We start from the raw sequence: 19,754 nt of genomic DNA on the forward strand, positions 1-19,754 counted from the left end.
AGGGCTAGTTTGGGGTTTCACACTGGGCTTCAATGACCTTGAGTATTTACTACAGACGAATCGGTCATATCTTAAGCTCTCTATGCATTTCAATTTGTAACTTTTTAACAGGGTGGGTTTCAACGTTTGATTTCAGTCTGTGGACACAATTGCAATTGTCTTTATTGTCTATGTTGTTCTTCTGTGTCAATAAAAGCTTATTTAATTATTAAGTGGGACAACCCCTTTTACAATCTAATTATTTGAGAAATCCATGTTATGAAACAGCACCTTTACAATGATGTACCCCCTTTTGATGTATCGTGAATGAATAGAAATTATTCTGAAAGTAATTTAGACAATAAATAACCTTGGAAACATCACCCCACAATCCACCAAGTTTTGAGTGTTATGGTCAATTTTTGAAGGGTACAAATCTTTGAAGGGAATTTCCTGTGCATGAACGGGTGGCCATGATTAGCATCCGTGTTTTTTTTTTGAAGTTGGTGGATAATTTCACCATTATTGCAAAAAGTTTTCTTTTGATATTTATATTTTTCATTAGTTTATTTTTTATAAACCTATACAATTTAGGAATGGAGAATAAAACACTGTTAATGGTTTACATGAGCTATGCTAGTATAATCTTTCCTACAGTGACCTCCAAACAGTCAGTCCAGACTTGTCCCAAACCACAAAACCCAGGTTTGTTTATCTAGTGTTTAATGAGCCAGTGAAACCGCAGAGCGCTCAGTGGGGTGCCTTGGGCACTGTGTATCGGACGGGAGTAGACATTTCATCGTGTGGAACCTTGTTCCATATGAACTCCCATCCTTTGGCCCGTCCGACAAAAATGTGACATCGGACGAGCCTCGTCCTGTGGTCTGTCCAGGATGAGTTTTGACAAGACCCCTTATTATAACTCGTTTTTATATAGCGCTTTTCATACAATTAAAAACTGTATTTAATCGGCTGCAGGCCGTCGGTTTTTATCGTTGGAAATACGTTGTCCTATCTAAATTATGTTGACGACTCGGATGTCTTGGATAGTGTTTCTGCCTCCAGTGTAACGACAGTACAGAAAAAACAGTCAGTGATTGTACACCAGCCATTAGACCGAAAGCCACTCTGTAGTCTCCAGTTAAGTCATAAATCAATCCTAGGGGACAAGAACGCCAAAACCAAAATTTACCGAAACAATATATTGAAATAGGATCCTATTTTATTAAATGCAATAACAACTGACGGTTAAAGGTAAGGTACACGTTTGGTAAAATTGTCAAGCACCAGTCTTTTTATTTGGTGTATCCCAACGTAAGCATAAAGTAACAAGCCTGTTAAAATTTTAGCTAAATTGGTCATCGAAGTTGGGAGAAAATTATGAGAGAGAAAACCACACTTGTTTGACCAATTTGTGTGCTTTCAGATAGGAATAACATACTTCTGGCTAGACGTATTTTATTATTTTAGTAAGAAATTACCTCTTTTTCAAAATCTATACTACTTCAGAAGGAGCCGTTTCTCACAATGTTGTATACTATTAACAGCTCTCCAATGCTCGTTACCAAGTTAGTTTTTAAGTTAATATTTGTTTTGAGTAATTACCAAACGTGTACCTTTCCTCTAACACTAATTTTACTGGTGCCACAAGTTAATAATTGATTGGTGTCATTTAACATCAGGATGTCAACTGGATAGCTACCACTGAAGATACGTTGCGATGAAGCGGCCATTTTTAATTTGTATAATTTGGTGAAAACCATCACCCGACAAGTCTATATTTTCTATGGAGTAAAAATAACTTTCATTGTGTATGACACGCAACAGCTGACTTCCCTTTGTTGACATGAACGGTAAGGGTTGACTTTTTAAAGTTGTGTTTAAAGCCATTAGACACTTTCAGTAAACAGTATTGTCCAAAGGCCCACACTTCGTGTATCATAACTTATAAATAAAATAACAAACCTGTGAAAATTTAGGCTCGATCGGTCATCGGAGTCGGAAGAAAACAACGGGAAAACCCACCCTTGTTTCCGCACGTTTCGCCGTGTCAAGACATGTGTTTAAAATGAATCCGTAATTATCGATATCGAGAATTGATAATTGTTTTAATGTTTTCTCGAAAAGTAAAGCATTTCATGGAATAATATTTCAATAGAAGTATTTCACCATTACCTTATGTAAACCCTGTAGGTTATTTGTAAATCTGTGATTTTTTGTTGTTCTGTTCCGAAAGTGTCCAATGGCTTAAAAGACAGTGGACACTATTGGTAACTACTCAAAATATTTATTATCTTACAACTATTCTTGGTAACGAGTAATGGGGAGAGGTTGTGAGAAACGGCTCCCTCTGAAGTGCCATAGTTTTCGAGAAAGCAGTAATTTTCCACGAATTTGATTTCGAGACCTCAGATTTAGAACTTGAGGTCTCGAAATCAACCATCTAAACGCACACAACTTCGTGTGACAAGGGTGTTTTCTTTTTACATTATTATCTCGATCTTTGATGACCGATTGAGCTCAAATTTTTACAGGTTAATTATTTTATACAAATGTTGAGATACACCAACCGTTTAGACCAGTCTTTGACAATTACCATTAGTGTCCACTGCCTTTAAAGTAATGAAAAAAAAAAAAAAAAAAAAAAAAAGGGCTTTATAACTCACCTGGAAAATACAACAGAAGGAGCATTGACGAACCAGACGCCACTCCCAACCATCCTAGTACATGGCCCATCTGTTCCTTCCCGAAGCTGTCCTTGATAACCACATTTAAGAGTATAAAATGAGAAGAGAGTACGATTCCATAAAATAAAGAATTCGTAATTATCGGCCAATAAGACGTCAACCATGGATCGACAGCAAAATAAACTGTTATTAAAAGTAAAACAACAGCAAACCATATGGTTGCGCTGACAACCTTTACAGCTTGAACTAATGGACCAATCACAATACTAGAAATTGCTCTCCCTATTCCAAAGGCGACAATGAAATGTGACGCGTCTTCCAGTGTGAATCCTTTCGACACAGTAGTGTACTGCACATAGTATATTAACCAGGCACAATTTGTCATTTCCGTCACCGTGTAAACAAATAAAACAAGCCAGAACGATATGGATGAGAACAAACCGAGCTTAAATGTATCTCTAGTAAATGAGTAGACTGTGGTAAAACAAGAACAGCCAGAGCGGTTGCTGGGTTTCACGTTGTCCTCCCCGGTCTCTTGCTCCTCGTCTGTGAGAGCTGCCTCATAACCATCTTGACTCCTACTAGCTGCAGGTGGTTTCACCAGAGCTCCAATGACAGCGAGATGTAAGAATACTCCTCCAAGTAGTAGCATTGTTCCCCTCCAGCCGTAGGTATCTAGGAAGAGCTTTATCAAGGGAACAATGGTCACAAGAGCGAAGGAGGCGCCTAGGGTTCCCAAACCGTAGGCTGTTCCAACCGATTTAGTAAAGTAACTTCCAACCAGATGCTTCGTTATCACGTATGGGATGCCAATTGCTGATCCTGGATAGTAAAACAAATATTTCAAACCATAGGCAATGCATGTGACGAAAAGAGAAAATGTAGTCAAGTCACTTATACACAAACTTAAAACAGGAATATAATTAGGTTAAACAGCGGCTACAAGATAATCTCAATGTTTTAAGTATTACCCTTTTTTTTGGCCAAACAGACATCGTACATGCCGATTTATAAGCATTTTACGCTTAAAATTTGCATTTAGTAATAACTAATTCAAGTCCAAAACGCACCTCTACGTGCGGCTTTTTTAGTAGTCTGGATCCCAGACCCAAAAATCTCCGACTTGGCTCTGTCGAATTTAGGGTCCGGTATCACCCAAAATCACGTGACCAAAAAGGAGGAATTCCTCCTTTTTTAAGTCATCCGAAATGTTCCGAACGTGATGTCGTCAACATTCGGACAGTATCGTTGATGTTCGGCATGGAATCGTAATGTCAGTCCTGTCGGCCGCAGGAGTTTTTATGCGTTTGCAAAGCGATGCGACAGGTTCAAAATATATAAACTTTGGAAATCGCTCTGGGATCTGGTAAGTTTTTGTAACTTTTCTTCAAAAATATTTGTTAAAAGGTGTTTTGACTTGAGTGTTCATTAGACATTGATTGAGGATTATGTTTCATGATTTTTGAAAGTGGTAAAAATCGGGCAAATCTGGTGACTAGCTGTCGAAATTATACGTGTTGAACCTGATTGTCATTAACTGCCGATCAAAATAATCTCGTAACCCTCTGGCCTGGCGGCCGTCGGGACCAGGAGGAGGGTTACGTTATCGCATCTAGTGCAGACATGGTTTCCCTGGAGATGACCCCGACCCTAACAAGTTGCGTCATGCTCTATTTTTAACCGTGGGTGATACCTGTCCTAAGATTTTTATTAAGCAAGAGACGTCAAGGAATTTGTGGTCAGGGGACCAGACTACTTTTTCAGCCGAGAGTCAAAAACTGCTTATATATGATACTGATATGCAATGACCCCTTGACGTCATTGGCGCTTTTTCCCAACAGTGTCTGTACACAGTTCTCCAGCTTTGGCGAATTGAGGGCGCTATTTGCGATTTGACTGAGCGCCTGACAGCAGCCACTCAAATCAGCTCTGTGTTTGTTTGCTAATTTCTTAGTATATTGCTCAATTTGTGTTGTTATTTTTATACAACTGGATTTGTTACTACACCTGGAATCTACAGGACTTTATTTGTGAATCCTGGAGTCATCTGAATTGTGAAAATAGTGTTTTTCTGTTGGAATTTTTCACTGTTTCAGTTGAGAATTCTGGTGTATAAAGCTTACACACAATTAGGTGGCTGTATCCTGTGCAGTCATCCACATAGTCCATGGACATTGTTCGCCCATCTGGGACAAGGGAGGTAAGTATCATTTTCATTCTCCCTCTGCTTGCTAGACCATTGTACTGTACTGACTCATCTGTGGTAAGCTTTGTTCCATCAGCATCAATTGTGTGTGGTGCTTGCATTCTGCCATAGACACATCTAGGACTCATCCAGCGTCGTAAATACCTGAAATGCCCTGTCTTACTATGACAACTCCCCAGCCACTTTTCATTTGGAAATTGTGATTTTTTGTGACATTGCTGTAAATCCTAGCCCTGAATGTGGTAACAACTCAAACTCAGCAGATGCTAGTCTAAACTCTGCAAATTCCTACTCACGAAACAAGCTTCTCAGTCTCCGTTATGCCCCATCCACACATGCTACAACTTTGCGGCCTTCCTGTATGTTATCATTACATAACCTTGGCCTTTTTGTAAATCCCAGCACTGTTTACCGACCAACACATCGTGGTAATAAACCCCTCTTTACGTGAAGTTACACTCCCATCTGTTCCAGTACCAGTGACTCCAGCCAAATCTCAACTAAGCCTTTGTGTTAACACACACAGTCCATCTGTAACAAGTATGACGATTTTGCTGATTTTGTTCTGCAAAAAGATCTGGACCTTGTTGCCGTTTCAGAAACATGGCTGAGACCAGATGACAACTTATCATGTCGTCAGTGTACCCCTGCTGGCTACTACTTTCATCACATCCCAAGACCTCACAAGACTGGTGGAGGAATTGCAATACTGTAAAGATCTACTTTATCTGCCTCTGTGAAAAGTAATGACGTCCAGTACACAACTGTTGAATCTCTTCATGCTGAAGTTTCCGGAAACTCTTAATCTGTTCGCCTTGTCATTGTATACAGACCTGAAAGAGATTCAAACGGCCAACATGTGACTTTCTCAAGTTTTTTAAGGGAGTTTGAGAATTTGATTTTGGAATATCTGCTTCATCCATCGGAAATCATCATCACCGGCGACTTTAACATTCATGTTTATGACGTCCACAACACCAATGCCAACCAGTTTAAGCATCTACTTCAGGCTTTTGGTCTTACCCAGCATATCAATGAGCCGACTCATTATCTCGGTCATTGCCTGGACCTTGTCATAACTCGTGAAATCTCCCCACCAATTGTCTTAAACTTTGTTATTCTACCTGGATTATCAGACCATTATGCAGCCATGTGTAACTTGAGTCTGTGCAAGCCCAAAGTCCCAACCGTATAAAGAGCCGACAATGGAAACATGTGAATCCTCCCGAAGTGTTCCGCGACATAGAAACTCATTTAGCAAATCTAGAAGTTGACCACGACTGCTTGGATTCATATGTCAGCCAATATGAGTGTACAGTCAGTGACATCTTGGATAAATACGCACCTTGGAAAACGAGATCAGTAAAGGTCCGAACTGAAGTCTCCTGGTTCAATGATGATATTCGTACAGCGAGAAAGATCTGTCGTCAACTGGAGCGGAAGTGGCGGAAAAATGGCAAATTGGCAATACAGCGACAAGAATATCGCAACCAATGTAAAGTAGTTAGGAATTTGATTAACCAGGCAAAGACCATCCATTATTCATCTCAAGTACAATAATCCTCAGGAGATCAAAAGAAGCTCTTCAAGATAATTGGTAAGTTGTTGCTCAAACGAAATGAGTTCCAGAAACTCTGTGTCACCAAGATTTCAGACATCCGCTCATCATTTTCATCAAAGTGTAGACTATGTGTTTGAGCCTGCGACGACTGTTGCTGAAGGGTTTTATGAAATCTCCTTCAAAATCCTGTGAGCTGGATCCAGTGTCAACATCCATGATAAAGCAAAACATTGATATGTTTGTACCCTACATCACTAAGCTTGTAAACGAATCTCTTAGTTCCGGTTGTTTCCCCGATAGCCTCAAAGTTTCCTACATCAGGCCGCTCATCAAGAAACCAAACCTGGACAACGAGGTCTTCGAAAACTACAGACCGGTTGCAAACTTAAAATATCTTGGAAAAGTCATCGAACGAGTAGTTTCATCACGTATTTCTGATCACATTCATACTTTCAGCCTGTCCGACGTGTTCCAGTCAGCATACAAGCCTTGCCATGGGACCAAGGCTGCACTAGTCCGTGTGAGCAACGATATTCTCTCTGCAATGGACAATGGTAGCCTTACAACACTAGTCCTGCTAGACTTGAGTGCTGCTTTTGACACTGTTGATCACAACATCCTTCTCTCTGGGCTCCATAATCACCTTGGCATAGAGGGCAAAGAGGACACAGCCCTAGCATGGTGCAAATCGTATCTCTACAATATAACTCAGCATGTATGTATTGGCTCCGCGATATCCGACCCTGTTGTTTTGAACTACTCTGTGCAACAGGGGTCGGTACTCGGCCCGCAGTGGTTTACGCTGTACACTTTACCGATTCATGACATCATCCTCAAATTTAATCTGAATTACCATGTGTACGCAGACGACAGTCGGCTATACATCACGTTTAAATCTTCTCAAGAAAACGCCAATGCATCTATTGCAAGACTTGATAATTGATCCAAGAGATTCGACGTTGGACACAACAAAACTTCCTGAAGTTAGATGATGATAAGACAGAGTTCCTTCTATTTGGGTCACGTCAACAGTTAACTAAGGTTACTGTGCTATACATCTCCATCGGTGATGCTCAGATAGCTCCCTCGCTGAAAGCTCGGAACTTAGGGGTTGTTTTTGACTCATCGATGACATTTCAGCCACACATCAACAACATTGTTCGTTTATCATCATATCACATCAGGAATATAGGTAAGATTCGCAAGTACTTGGACAAAAGTGCCACTGAAAAGGTCATTCACGCATGTGTTACTTCTCGTCTTGACAACGGCAATGCTCTTCTCATACAGTCTTCCTAACAACCAGATTTCTCGACTTCAACGGCTCCAAAATACTGCTGCCCGCATTGTGACACTGTCTAGAAAATCCTGTTATATCACCCCAATTCTGAAACAACTACACTGGCTCCCTATCTCTCAACGAATCATCTTCAAGCTGGCTCATTGTCCACAAAGCTCTTGATGAAAAGGCTTCCCACAATATTTCTGCTTCAAGTTTACACTCCATCAAGGAATCTACGATCAAGTTCTATGCTTCTCTTCATTGAACCCAACTCTCGACACTCATGGGGTGACATGTCTTTTTCTTCAGCCGCGTCATGCATCTGGAACTCTCTACCACTTGATCTTAGAGGCAAAACAGCTCCTTCAGCTGCTAGTAGTGGAGTGAGGCATTGAGCGAGGTGCTTGCTGGTCTAGCTGGCGATCACGTTTGATCCCTAGCTTCACCAGCATGCACCTCATTCAGCAGATTGCGCTTGCGCAATGGGTAGTTACGAAAAAAGTACATTGGGTGCGTTCGTTTAGCTTCCCTGGGTCGACCCCGGTCTGTCCCGATACGTTCGAAGAGCTTTGGCGGAGCTCACCCTGGTCAGCCCCCAGTGCCCTGCTAGTGGAGTGGGTCACTTGGGGTGACCTGAGGTGCGTGCCGTCACCACGAGAGGGCGAGTGTGATTGTTCGATTAGCTCATGGCAGGGGCCCACCCGAGTGAGCACTGCGGGGTCGACCCAGGGAAGCTTATCAAACGCACCCGTTGAAGATGGCGGCGCGTGCAGGACAATTGAGACATGTGAGATAACTTCCAGTGCCCTATTTTAGCCTGATGTAAGCACAAAATAGCGTTGCTAAGCAGAAGCTTGTTGCCAGCCCAAACTACCTTTAGTTTGCGTTTTTGTGGCAGCAGGCAGCCGATCAAAATTTTGCTAATCAAATAAATTTGTCAAACAGTACTTTTTGCTAAACAGCTTTATGGAAATTGGCCCTGGTGACGAACGGGGTAAAGCAAGGCTGCGCAGTGCAACTGAGTTGTCTATGACGGTTTAAAGAGACACATGCAACGTAACTGTTCTATCATATTTAGTCCAGTTCATCAATACATAATTGGAAGTGTCGTGGCACGAGCGGTTATGAGCACCGAATTCAAACTATGATGTTTCTGATTAGCAGAGTGTGGGTTCGAATCTCCAGCCGTGACACTTGTGTCCTTAAGCAAGACACTTAACCATTGCTTCGTCCTTCGGATGGGACGTAAAGCCGTTGGTCCCATGTGTTGTGTAACGCATGCAAACTAACACAGTGCACTTTTCGAAAAGAGAAGGGGTTCGCCCGGTGATCCTGGCTGTGGCTGCTGTATGCGCCGTAGCACCCTGTAAACCATTAGAAGGTGCTAAGTAATTGTGTCTCAAAATTCATCACTGCAATTACCTATCTTCCTGAAATGTTGTATATTATACTCAGCGCCTTGAGTACCTTGTTTGGTAGAGACGTGCGCTATATAAAACTTCGATATTAGTATTATAGTATTGCCTAGAATGACTATACAATGCATTTAAATAAATTGACAGAAGAACTATTGGACCTTAAAGTCCTCCATACCATTTTTCAACACCAATCCTGGACGACCAACAAACTATTTTCGACATTTAAAAAAAAAACAAAATGGGTCGTAAACTACTTTGAGTGCTACCAGTTTTTACTGGTGTTCGATTATCACACAATGCTGTATGTAAATTAATGACATCAATATAAACCAGAAGGGAAACTGACTGGGTAAATTTTAAAATGACTTTTGGGGGTTAACAAAGAATTGACTAGAGTGGGATTCGAACCAAATACCTCCGGATTAACGTGCCGGCGCTCTACCAACTGAGCTATGTAGCCATATGTTGGCGTTGTCCCTATAAAATTATCAAACTTACATATATTATACCTGTTAATGTAAGGATGAAGGTGAGGGCGTATAAATTGGGTTGTAATGACGCAGTTATCATGGAGATACCAGCAACTAATCCACTCACTGTCAACACAGTCCTGGCGCCAAATCTCTCCTTTAGGGGCGTTGCTATGATGGCTTTACAAAGAAAGGGGGAAAAATACAGCAAAACAGACAGATGAAATAAAACTTTTTTTTTCAGACGATACCTCGAGTCAATACATCAGAGCAGAACAAACGAATACAATAAGCACAATGGTATGTCGGATAAGCAGATCTTACTAAATAAAATCAAAATCCGCAAAATTTCAAAACATGGACAACAAATTGCACAATAAAGTATGCAATATTGTTGTTCTGCACAATGCAATTATTTATGTTTTTAATAGTTCTAGTATATATTAAAAAGGGGTTTCAGTTTGCATTGGGTTTTAAAGACACAGTACACTATTGGTACTTGTCAAAGACCAGTCTTCCCACTTGTTGTATCTCAACATTTGCATATAATAACAAACGTGTGAAAATTTGAGCTCAAAATAATGGTCGTTGAAGTTGCGAGATAACTATGCGAGAAAAAACATCCTTGTCACACGAAGGTGTGTGCTTTCAGACGCTTGATTGAGGGAACCGGTCCTCACAATGTTTTATATACCATCAACCTCTCCCATTATATACTCGTTACCAAGTTATTTTGAGTAATTACCAATAGTGTCCACTGCCTTTAAAACAATTAAAGCCATTGCACACTTTCGGTAAACAGTATTGTCCAAAAGCCCACACTACGTGTGGACCATATATATATAAAAAACCGAACCTGTGCAAATTTAGGTTCGAATTTTTCATCGGAGTCGGGAGATAATCACGGGAAAACCCACCCTTGTTTCCGCACGTGTCGCCGTGTCATGACATGTGTTTATAATAAATCCGTAATTCTCGATATCGAGGATTGATATTGTTTTAATGTTTTCTCAAAAAGTAAAGCGTTTCATGGAATAATATTTTTAAGAGAAGTCTTTCACCGTTACCTTATGTAAACCCTGTAAGTTATTTGTAAATCTGTGAACGTTATGTTTTTTTTTTGTTCTGTTCCGAAAGTGTCCAATGGCCTTAAAGGTAATTGAAGGTTGGGATTTCAAAAGACGATCATTATTTGGGTAAAGAAAAGAACCACTGATTATTTAACATAATTTGCCGATTAAAACAAAATCAATAGACATAATTTTTAATCTTTGAGAACAAGTTTAATAAATATTAAATGGAGTTTTGGAAATAATGTTTGTATAGACACTAAATTCAAAGACGAGTTTGTTTTCCTTCACATTGACACAAAGGAAAATGTTGGTCAATTGGAGCTCAATATTTATGACTTTATAAAATATATAACATCAACAACTTTAAATTGAATACAAAATAAATCAACACAAGATTTGCGGTTCGTGTTGGAACGGATACACGTGAACAAATGTCGACGGAAAAAGGGAGCATGTGGGGCCTAAAACTAAACTTACTTTAAGGCAGTGGACACTGTTGGTTACTACCCAAAATAATTATTAGCATAAAAACTTACTTGGTAACAAGCAGTGGAGAGCTGTTGATAGTATAAAACATTGTGAGAAACGGCTCCCTCTGAAGTTACGTAGTTTTCGAGAAAGAAGTAGTTTTCCACGAATTTGATTTCAATACCTCAGAATTATGTTTTGTGGTACCGAAATCAAGCATCTGAAAACTTTTTGTGACAATTTATTTTTTATTTTTTTTTTTCATTATTATCTCGCAACTTCGTTGACCAATTGAGTTCAAATTTTCACAAGTTTGTTATTATGTGCATATGTTGAGATACACCAAGTAAGAAGACTGGTCTTTGACAATTACGAAAAGTGTTCAATGTCTTTAAGAAACAAATGTAATCGAAACCCCAAGAACATGATTCACGAAAAGAACACATGTGGTTTCGGCGGAATGTAGTTACCCTCTCCCCAAAAAGAGAACTAAACTAAGCCAATAAAGTATCTAAACACTCACAAATGGTCATATATATCGGAATCTCAAATAGTATCATAATAATGTAGTTATAGCGCATTTTCCATATACATGTTCAAATGCGCTTGACAGAGAAATTGTTAACAGAACAGGTGAGTTTTGAGCAGTGTTTTGAACATATTGACAGATTGTTGATTACGAAGAGACATTGGTAGCTTATTCCACAATTTGGGAGCGGCAGTAGTGAAGGCTCTATCACCAAATGTGGGTAGCATCTTGGGAGATGGGTGGTTCAGCGTGATGCCTTGAGAGGAGCGAAGGGAGTAGCGGGATGGTTGCATGATGTTATAAGTTCAGATAGGTAGGGAGGAGCTAGACCGTGGATGCATTTGACGGTGAGAAGGAGAACTTTGTATTCAATCCGGTGTGGCGGTTTTAGCTTTCCGGCGTGTTCAGTTTTCCGGGTGACTTGTCAGATACCTCCGCGAGTACCCTGGCTTGTACTGTAGTTCTCTCAGCAGTGACCCCACATTGTTTATATCACGATTCTTTTCTGTGTAGTCACATAATCTCTTGCCCCACGCTTTACATGTATTCATGGGTAAAACTTCAGGCAGGTCACACTCTGCTTGCATAACAAAACAACTCATACGATCCACGCCTTTTTCCGCTAGTTGTACTCGACTCGTGGACGCCGCCATGACAGCTACCGGAGGGTAACGAATGACTCCATACGGCACTAAAAATGGTCAAAAGTGCCACTGAAAAGGTCATTCACGCATGTGTTACTTCTCGTCTTGACAACGGCAATGCTCTTCTCATACAGTCTTCCTAACAACCAGATTTCTCGACTTCAACGGCTCCAAAATACTGCTGCCCGCATTGTGACACTGTCTAGAAAATCCTGTTATATCACCCCAATTCTGAAACAACTACACTGGCTCCCTATCTCTCAACGAATCATCTTCAAGCTGGCTCATTGTCCACAAAGCTCTTGATGAAAAGGCTTCCCACAATATTTCTGCTTCAAGTTTACACTCCATCAAGGAATCTACGATCAAGTTCTATGCTTCTCTTCATTGAACCCAACTCTCGACACTCATGGGGTGACATGTCTTTTTCTTCAGCCGCGTCATGCATCTGGAACTCTCTACCACTTGATCTTAGAGGCAAAACAGCTCCTTCAGCTGCTAGTAGTGGAGTGAGGCATTGAGCGAGGTGCTTGCTGGTCTAGCTGGCGATCACGTTTGATCCCTAGCTTCACCAGCATGCACCTCATTCAGCAGATTGCGCTTGCGCAATGGGTAGTTACGAAAAAGTACATTGGGTGCGTTCGTTTAGCTTCCCTGGGTCGACCCCGGTCTGTCCCGATACGTTCGAAGAGCTTTGGCGGAGCTCACCCTGGTCAGCCCCCAGTGCCCTGCTAGTGGAGTGGGTCACTTGGGGTGACCTGAGGTGCGTGCCGTCACCACGAGAGGGCGAGTGTGATTGTTCGATTAGCTCATGGCAGGGGCCCACCCGAGTGAGCACTGCGGGGTCGACCCAGGGAAGCTTATCAAACGCACCCGTTGAAGATGGCGGCGCGTGCAGGACAATTGAGACATGTGAGATAACTTCCAGTGCCCTATTTTAGCCTGATGTAAGCACAAAATAGCGTTGCTAAGCAGAAGCTTGTTGCCAGCCCAAACTACCTTTAGTTTGCGTTTTTGTGGCAGCAGGCAGCCGATCAAAATTTTGCTAATCAAATAAATTTGTCAAACAGTACTTTTTGCTAAACAGCTTTATGGAAATTGGCCCTGGTGACGAACGGGGTAAAGCAAGGCTGCGCAGTGCAACTGAGTTGTCTATGACGGTTTAAAGAGACACATGCAACGTAACTGTTCTATCATATTTAGTCCAGTTCATCAATACATAATTGGAAGTGTCGTGGCACGAGCGGTTATGAGCACCGAATTCAAACTATGATGTTTCTGATTAGCAGAGTGTGGGTTCGAATCTCCAGCCGTGACACTTGTGTCCTTAAGCAAGACACTTAACCATTGCTTCGTCCTTCGGATGGGACGTAAAGCCGTTGGTCCCATGTGTTGTGTAACGCATGCAAACTAACACAGTGCACTTTTCGAAAAGAGAAGGGGCTCGCCCGGTGATCCTGGCTGTGGCTGCTGTATGCGCCGTAGCACCCTGTAAACCATTAGAAGGTGCTAAGTAATTGTGTCTCAAAATTCATCACTGCAATTACCTATCTTCCTGAAATGTTGTATATTATACTCAGCGCCTTGAGTACCTTGTTTGGTAGAGACGTGCGCTATATAAAACTTCGATATTAGTATTATAGTATTGCCTAGAATGACTATACAATGCATTTAAATAAATTGACAGAAGAACTATTGGACCTTAAAGTCCTCCATACCATTTTTCAACACCAATCCTGGACGACCAACAAATTATTTTCGACATTTAAAAAAAAAACAAAATGGGTCGTAAACTACTTTGAGTGCTACCAGTTTTTACTGGTGTTCGATTATCACACAATGCTGTATGTAAATTAATGACATCAATATAAACCAGAAGGGAAACTGACTGGGTAAATTTTAAAATGACTTTTGGGGGTTAACAAAGAATTGACTAGAGTGGGATTCGAACCAAATACCTCCGGATTAACGTGCCGGCGCTCTACCAACTGAGCTATGTAGCCATATGTTGGCGTTGTCCCTATAAAATTATCAAACTTACATATATTATACCTGTTAATGTAAGGATGAAGGTGAGGGCGTATAAATTGGGTTGTAATGACGCAGTTATCATGGAGATACCAGCAACTAATCCACTCACTGTCAACACAGTCCTGGCGCCAAATCTCTCCTTTAGGGGCGTTGCTATGATGGCTTTACAAAGAAAGGGGGAAAAATACAGCAAAACAGACAGATGAAATAAACTTTTTTTTTCAGACGATACCTCGAGTCAATACATCAGAGCAGAACAAACGAATACAATAAGCACAATGGTATGTCGGATAAGCAGATCTTACTAAATAAAATCAAAATCCGCAAAATTTCAAAACATGGACAACAAATTGCACAATAAAGTATGCAATATTGTTGTTCTGCACAATGCAATTATTTATGTTTTTAATAGTTCTAGTATATATTAAAAAGGGGTTTCAGTTTGCATTGGGTTTTAAAGACACAGTACACTATTGGTACTTGTCAAAGACCAGTCTTCCCACTTGTTGTATCTCAACATTTGCATATAATAACAAACGTGTGAAAATTTGAGCTCAAAATAATGGTCGTTGAAGTTGCGAGATAACTATGCGAGAAAAAACATCCTTGTCACACGAAGGTGTGTGCTTTCAGACGCTTGATTGAGGGAACCGGTCCTCACAATGTTTTATATACCATCAACCTCTCCCATTATATACTCGTTACCAAGTTATTTTGAGTAATTACCAATAGTGTCCACTGCCTTTAAAACAATTAAAGCCATTGCACACTTTCGGTAAACAGTATTGTCCAAAAGCCCACACTACGTGTGGACCATATATATATAAAAAACCGAACCTGTGCAAATTTAGGTTCGAATTTTTCATCGGAGTCGGGAGATAATCACGGGAAAACCCACCCTTGTTTCCGCACGTGTCGCCGTGTCATGACATGTGTTTATAATAAATCCGTAATTCTCGATATCGAGGATTGATATTGTTTTAATGTTTTCTCAAAAAGTAAAGCATTTCATGGAATAATATTTTTAAGAGAAGTCTTTCACCGTTACCTTATGTAAACCCTGTAAGTTATTTGTAAATCTGTGAACGTTATGTTTTTTTTTGTTCTGTTCCGAAAGTGTCCAATGGCCTTAAAGGTAATTGAAGGTTGGGATTTCAAAAGACGATCATTATTTGGGTAAAGAAAAGAACCACTGATTATTTAACATAATTTGCCGATTAAAACAAAATCAATAGACATAATTTTTAATCTTTGAGAACAAGTTTAATAAATATTAAATGGAGTTTTGGAAATAATGTTTGTATAGACACTAAATTCAAAGACGAGTTTGTTTTCCTTCACATTGACACAAAGGAAATTGTTGGTCAATTGGAGCTCAATATTTATGACTTTATAAAATATATAATATCAACAACTTTAAATTGAATACAAAATAAATCAACACAAGATTTGCGGTTCGTGTTGGAACGGATACACGTGAACAAATGTCGACGGAAAAAGGGAGCATGTGGGGCCTAAAACTGAACTTACTTTAAGGCAGTGGACACTGTTGGTTACTACTCAAAATAATTATTAGCATAAAAACTTACTTGGTAACAAGCAGTGGAGAGCTGTTGATAGTATAAAACATTGTGAGAAACGGCTCCCTCTGAAGTTACGTAGTTTTCGAGAAAGAAGTAGTTTTCCACGAATTTAATTTAAATACCTCAGAATTATGTTTTGTGGTACCGAAATCAAGCATCTGAAAACTTTTTGTGACAATTTTTTTTTTTTTTTTTTTTTTCATTATTATCTCGCAACTTCGTTGACCAATTGAGTTCAAATTTTCACAAGTTTGTTACTTTGTGCATATGTTAAGATACACCAAGTAAGAAGACTGGTCTTTGACAATTACGAAAAGTGTTCAATGTCTTTAAGAAACAAATGTAATCGAAACCCCAAGAACATGATTCACGAAAAGAACACATGTGGTTTCGGCGGAATGTAGTTACCCTCTCCCCAAAAAGAGAACTAAACTAAGCCAATAAAGTATCTAAACACTCACAAATGGTCATATATATCGGAATCTCAAATAGTATCATAATAATGTAGTTATAGCGCATTTTCCATATACATGTTCAAATGCGCTTGACAGAGAAATTGTTAACAGAACAGGTGAGTTTTGAGCAGTGTTTTGAACATATTGACAGATTGTTGATTACGAAGAGACATTGGTAGCTTATTCCACAATTTGGGAGCGGCAGTAGTGAAGGCTCTATCACCAAGTGTGGGTAGCATCTTGGGAGATGGGTGGTTCAGCGTGATGCCTTGAGAGGAGCGAAGGGAGTAGCGGGATGGTTGCACGATGTTATAAGTTCAGATAGGTAGGGAGGAGCTAGACCGTGGATGCATTTGAAGGTGAGAAGGAGAACTTTGTATTCAATCCGGTGTGGCGGTTTTAGCTTTCCGGCGTGTTCAGATACCTCCGCGAGTACCCTGGCTTGTACTGTAGTTCTCTCAGCAGTGACCCCACATTGTTTATATCACGATTCTTTTCTGTGTAGTCACATAATCTCTTGCCCCACGCTTTACATGTATTCATGGGTAAAACTTCAGGCAGGTCACACTCTGCTTGCATAACAAAACAACTCATACGATCCACGCCTCTTTCCGCTAGTTGTACTCGACTCGTGGACGCCGCCATGACAGCTACCGGAGGGTAACGAATGACTCCATACGGCACTAAAAATGGACTACTTTCGCTGACTGAGCGCAGGCATAGCATAACGTAATGCTACCGTATTTGGTCATTCGGAAAACTGAACACAGCGGAAAGTTGAAACCACCACACCGCGACCTGATGGGTAGCCAGTTTAATTGACGTTTGATGTGTTTCATGTGCACAAAATTAGATAATTAATCCGATGCACAGTTATCTTCTGCACATGTTGATGCCTACACTCTAAAAAAGAAGTGTAAAAACTTGCTGAGTAAATGTGCTGGGTACGAAAGTTGAGTACCTTCTTACGCAATGTTGGGCAACGAGGCGATTTGGCTTGTGCCCCGAGAAGGTAACTTGTACCTTTTTAAGTTGCATACAAAAATTAGCCAGTGAAATCAACTTATGTGTACAAAAACACATTTTCCTCGCCACAGGGTCAAGTTTACCTTGCGACGTACTAAAAAATGCTCTTTTTGTGGTAAAATGTTGCACGTAATTGGGTAAACTGCTCCTCGTGGAAACCATTTTACCCATAATGCAAAGTGCACATTACACACACACGGACGTATCGTACAAGTCGCATGGCACAAGTCATAATCAAAGATGGATGGGGTGGACGTAATTCTGATGTTGCAGGTCGTTGATGTCTGATGTTCATTTAACCACGGTTGTCAAGAGATAATTTTGGCTTTATGGTAGATAGTTTGTTTGAGGAACAACAGTCTGTTGAAGGGAGAAATGCATCACCAGGAAAGACGCGGATAGTAGCTTCAACAATTTCGTCAATAACAGGTCTGGCAAAACCAACCGGCTCTTTTCAGAGCCAAAACCGCTTCTAAAAAGAGATTGTTACATGTAGTCTGCTCGCAAGACTTTTGTGTTCGTGTTTCACCCCCTGAATGTACAAAAACTCTCCGGTCGTTTTATGCAAGGTTATTATTAGGTTGTGATCACCATAGATTAATCGGAAATTATACTGTCCAGTCCAATTCAATGTATATGGCTTTTTTTTAAATGTTTTTTTTTTAGTGTCCGTGTTTGCTACAAAAATGCATTACTTCTTTTTTACTTAACACTATGGGTTATGGTGCTAAACTACTGAGTAAATGGGTAGTCGATTGTTGGGTACATTTTGACACAACAAAGTTGGGTAAGAAATTTGACGCATAGTTGGGTAGCCGTTTTACACAGAAATTGAGTAAATTACGACGCAACCCCTGTTGCGTAGCGTTTTACCCTCCAAACGACCATGTTCCCTCTTGAACACCACAAAGAGTAAAATTTTACGCAACATTGGGTATTTTTTCTTAAAGTGTATGTTGTTGCACTACGATGTTGTTTGCCGGATTTATGGGTACTTAAGTGGCTTACGGTCGAAAATAAAAAATTGCAAAAGCCCCTATTCAAGCAAGATCGTTGTTATGTGACTAATGAGATCAGCATTATTTGTGCCCGCCTTTTAAAACGATTTGTCTGGGTGATGTTTGCGCGAGTTCCCTTCTGGAATTGGGATGAATAGGGGCTTTTGCAACTTTTGAAATTCGGTTTTGCTAACAAAACAGTTGCTGGCAGTGTAAGCACTCTATGTAATCCACCGTAGACATAAACTGACAAATCTGTAGAAGTTTGAGATCGATCGGCCATCTGGGTCACGAACAAAAATAGTGAATGACATCGATGGAAGAAAAACAACAAATTGAATAAAACGCTCACTGGGCGATGAACTCCAAACGCGAAATTATTTATTTCTCACCAAATATGACCTTTCAGTCGAAAAAAACTCAAGGGCAACAAAAAAGGTGTCAAAATGGGCAGAAGATAACAGTGATTCGAATTAATTCATTATTCATAAATACCCCCAGACAGTTTCTCCACTCCTATTGGTGGAGAGCGCGTCACGTGGAGGTGTTTAAACGGTTGATAATGACCAGTGTTTATAACCGGCTGGCTTCCGCGTGTCAGGCACGCAAGATTATCACGCGGAACGCAATTCATATATATTAGTAACAGCGTGTAACCTACTTCTAAGCGCGCGCGCGTAATCTATTTATAAGGGCGCGCGCGTACACACAACCCACGCGCAACACACTCTTCACGAAGTTCTTGAAAAAAAAAAATATTTCAAACCTCGAATTTTTAACTGTCAAAGTGTCTGTTATTGTGTTTTGTTAACGTTTTTTAACGAAAGGGCATTCATGAACGGGAATAAAAGAGTAGTGACTCGTTCGTAAATGTCCGTTTAAAACCTTGCAGGATCGTTGCCGTGCGATAAAGGCCATCATCTTCGGTTCGGCAATTCGACCCTGCCGGCTTTAAAAGGCCGTGTAAGAACTCATCGCTACCCTTTTATTCCCTATTTATTTTGCTCAGGTCCCGATCAACTTGTAGGTGTTTAGACTTTATTGGCGCAGTTTATATTACCTGATAATTGTGCAGCCGCGTCTACAAAAGCAACCATCCAGCCAATCAACCAAGTCGAAGTGACGAACTGTTCTTGTAGGGTAGGTAGCAACATACCAAGACCTTTAGTTATAGCAGCCCATGCTGCAGAAGACGCAAATAAAGCAAGTACAGCAATCCAACCATGAAGACCCCCTTCTCGTAAAGTTTCCTTTGAAGAGATCAAAACGCGTTCAAACCAGCCTGGTGGCATTTTAAGGTTGAGCTACATGAGATTAAACAAAAGTAAACACATTAAGAAGCTC

At 40.4% G+C, this 19,754-nt stretch overlaps 1 protein-coding gene across 1 annotated transcript; it reads right to left on the reverse strand.

Moving 5' to 3' along the window:
• Positions 1 to 968: 968 nt before the first annotated feature.
• Positions 969 to 19,702, reverse strand: LOC139942730 (monocarboxylate transporter 12-like). Its single transcript, XM_071939525.1, has 4 exons — positions 19,471 to 19,702; positions 14,370 to 14,510; positions 2,646 to 3,488; positions 969 to 1,138 (listed from the first exon to the last, which is right to left on the reverse strand). The coding sequence occupies exons 1-4, from the start codon at positions 19,700 to 19,702 to the stop codon at positions 969 to 971; spliced, it is 1,386 nt and encodes a 461-aa protein (XP_071795626.1).
• Positions 19,703 to 19,754: the final 52 nt, after the last annotated feature.

The sequence above is a fragment of the Asterias amurensis genome, chromosome 10 (genome assembly GCF_032118995.1).
Source record: "Asterias amurensis chromosome 10, ASM3211899v1".
NCBI classification, from domain to species: Eukaryota; Metazoa; Echinodermata; class Asteroidea; order Forcipulatida; family Asteriidae; genus Asterias; species Asterias amurensis.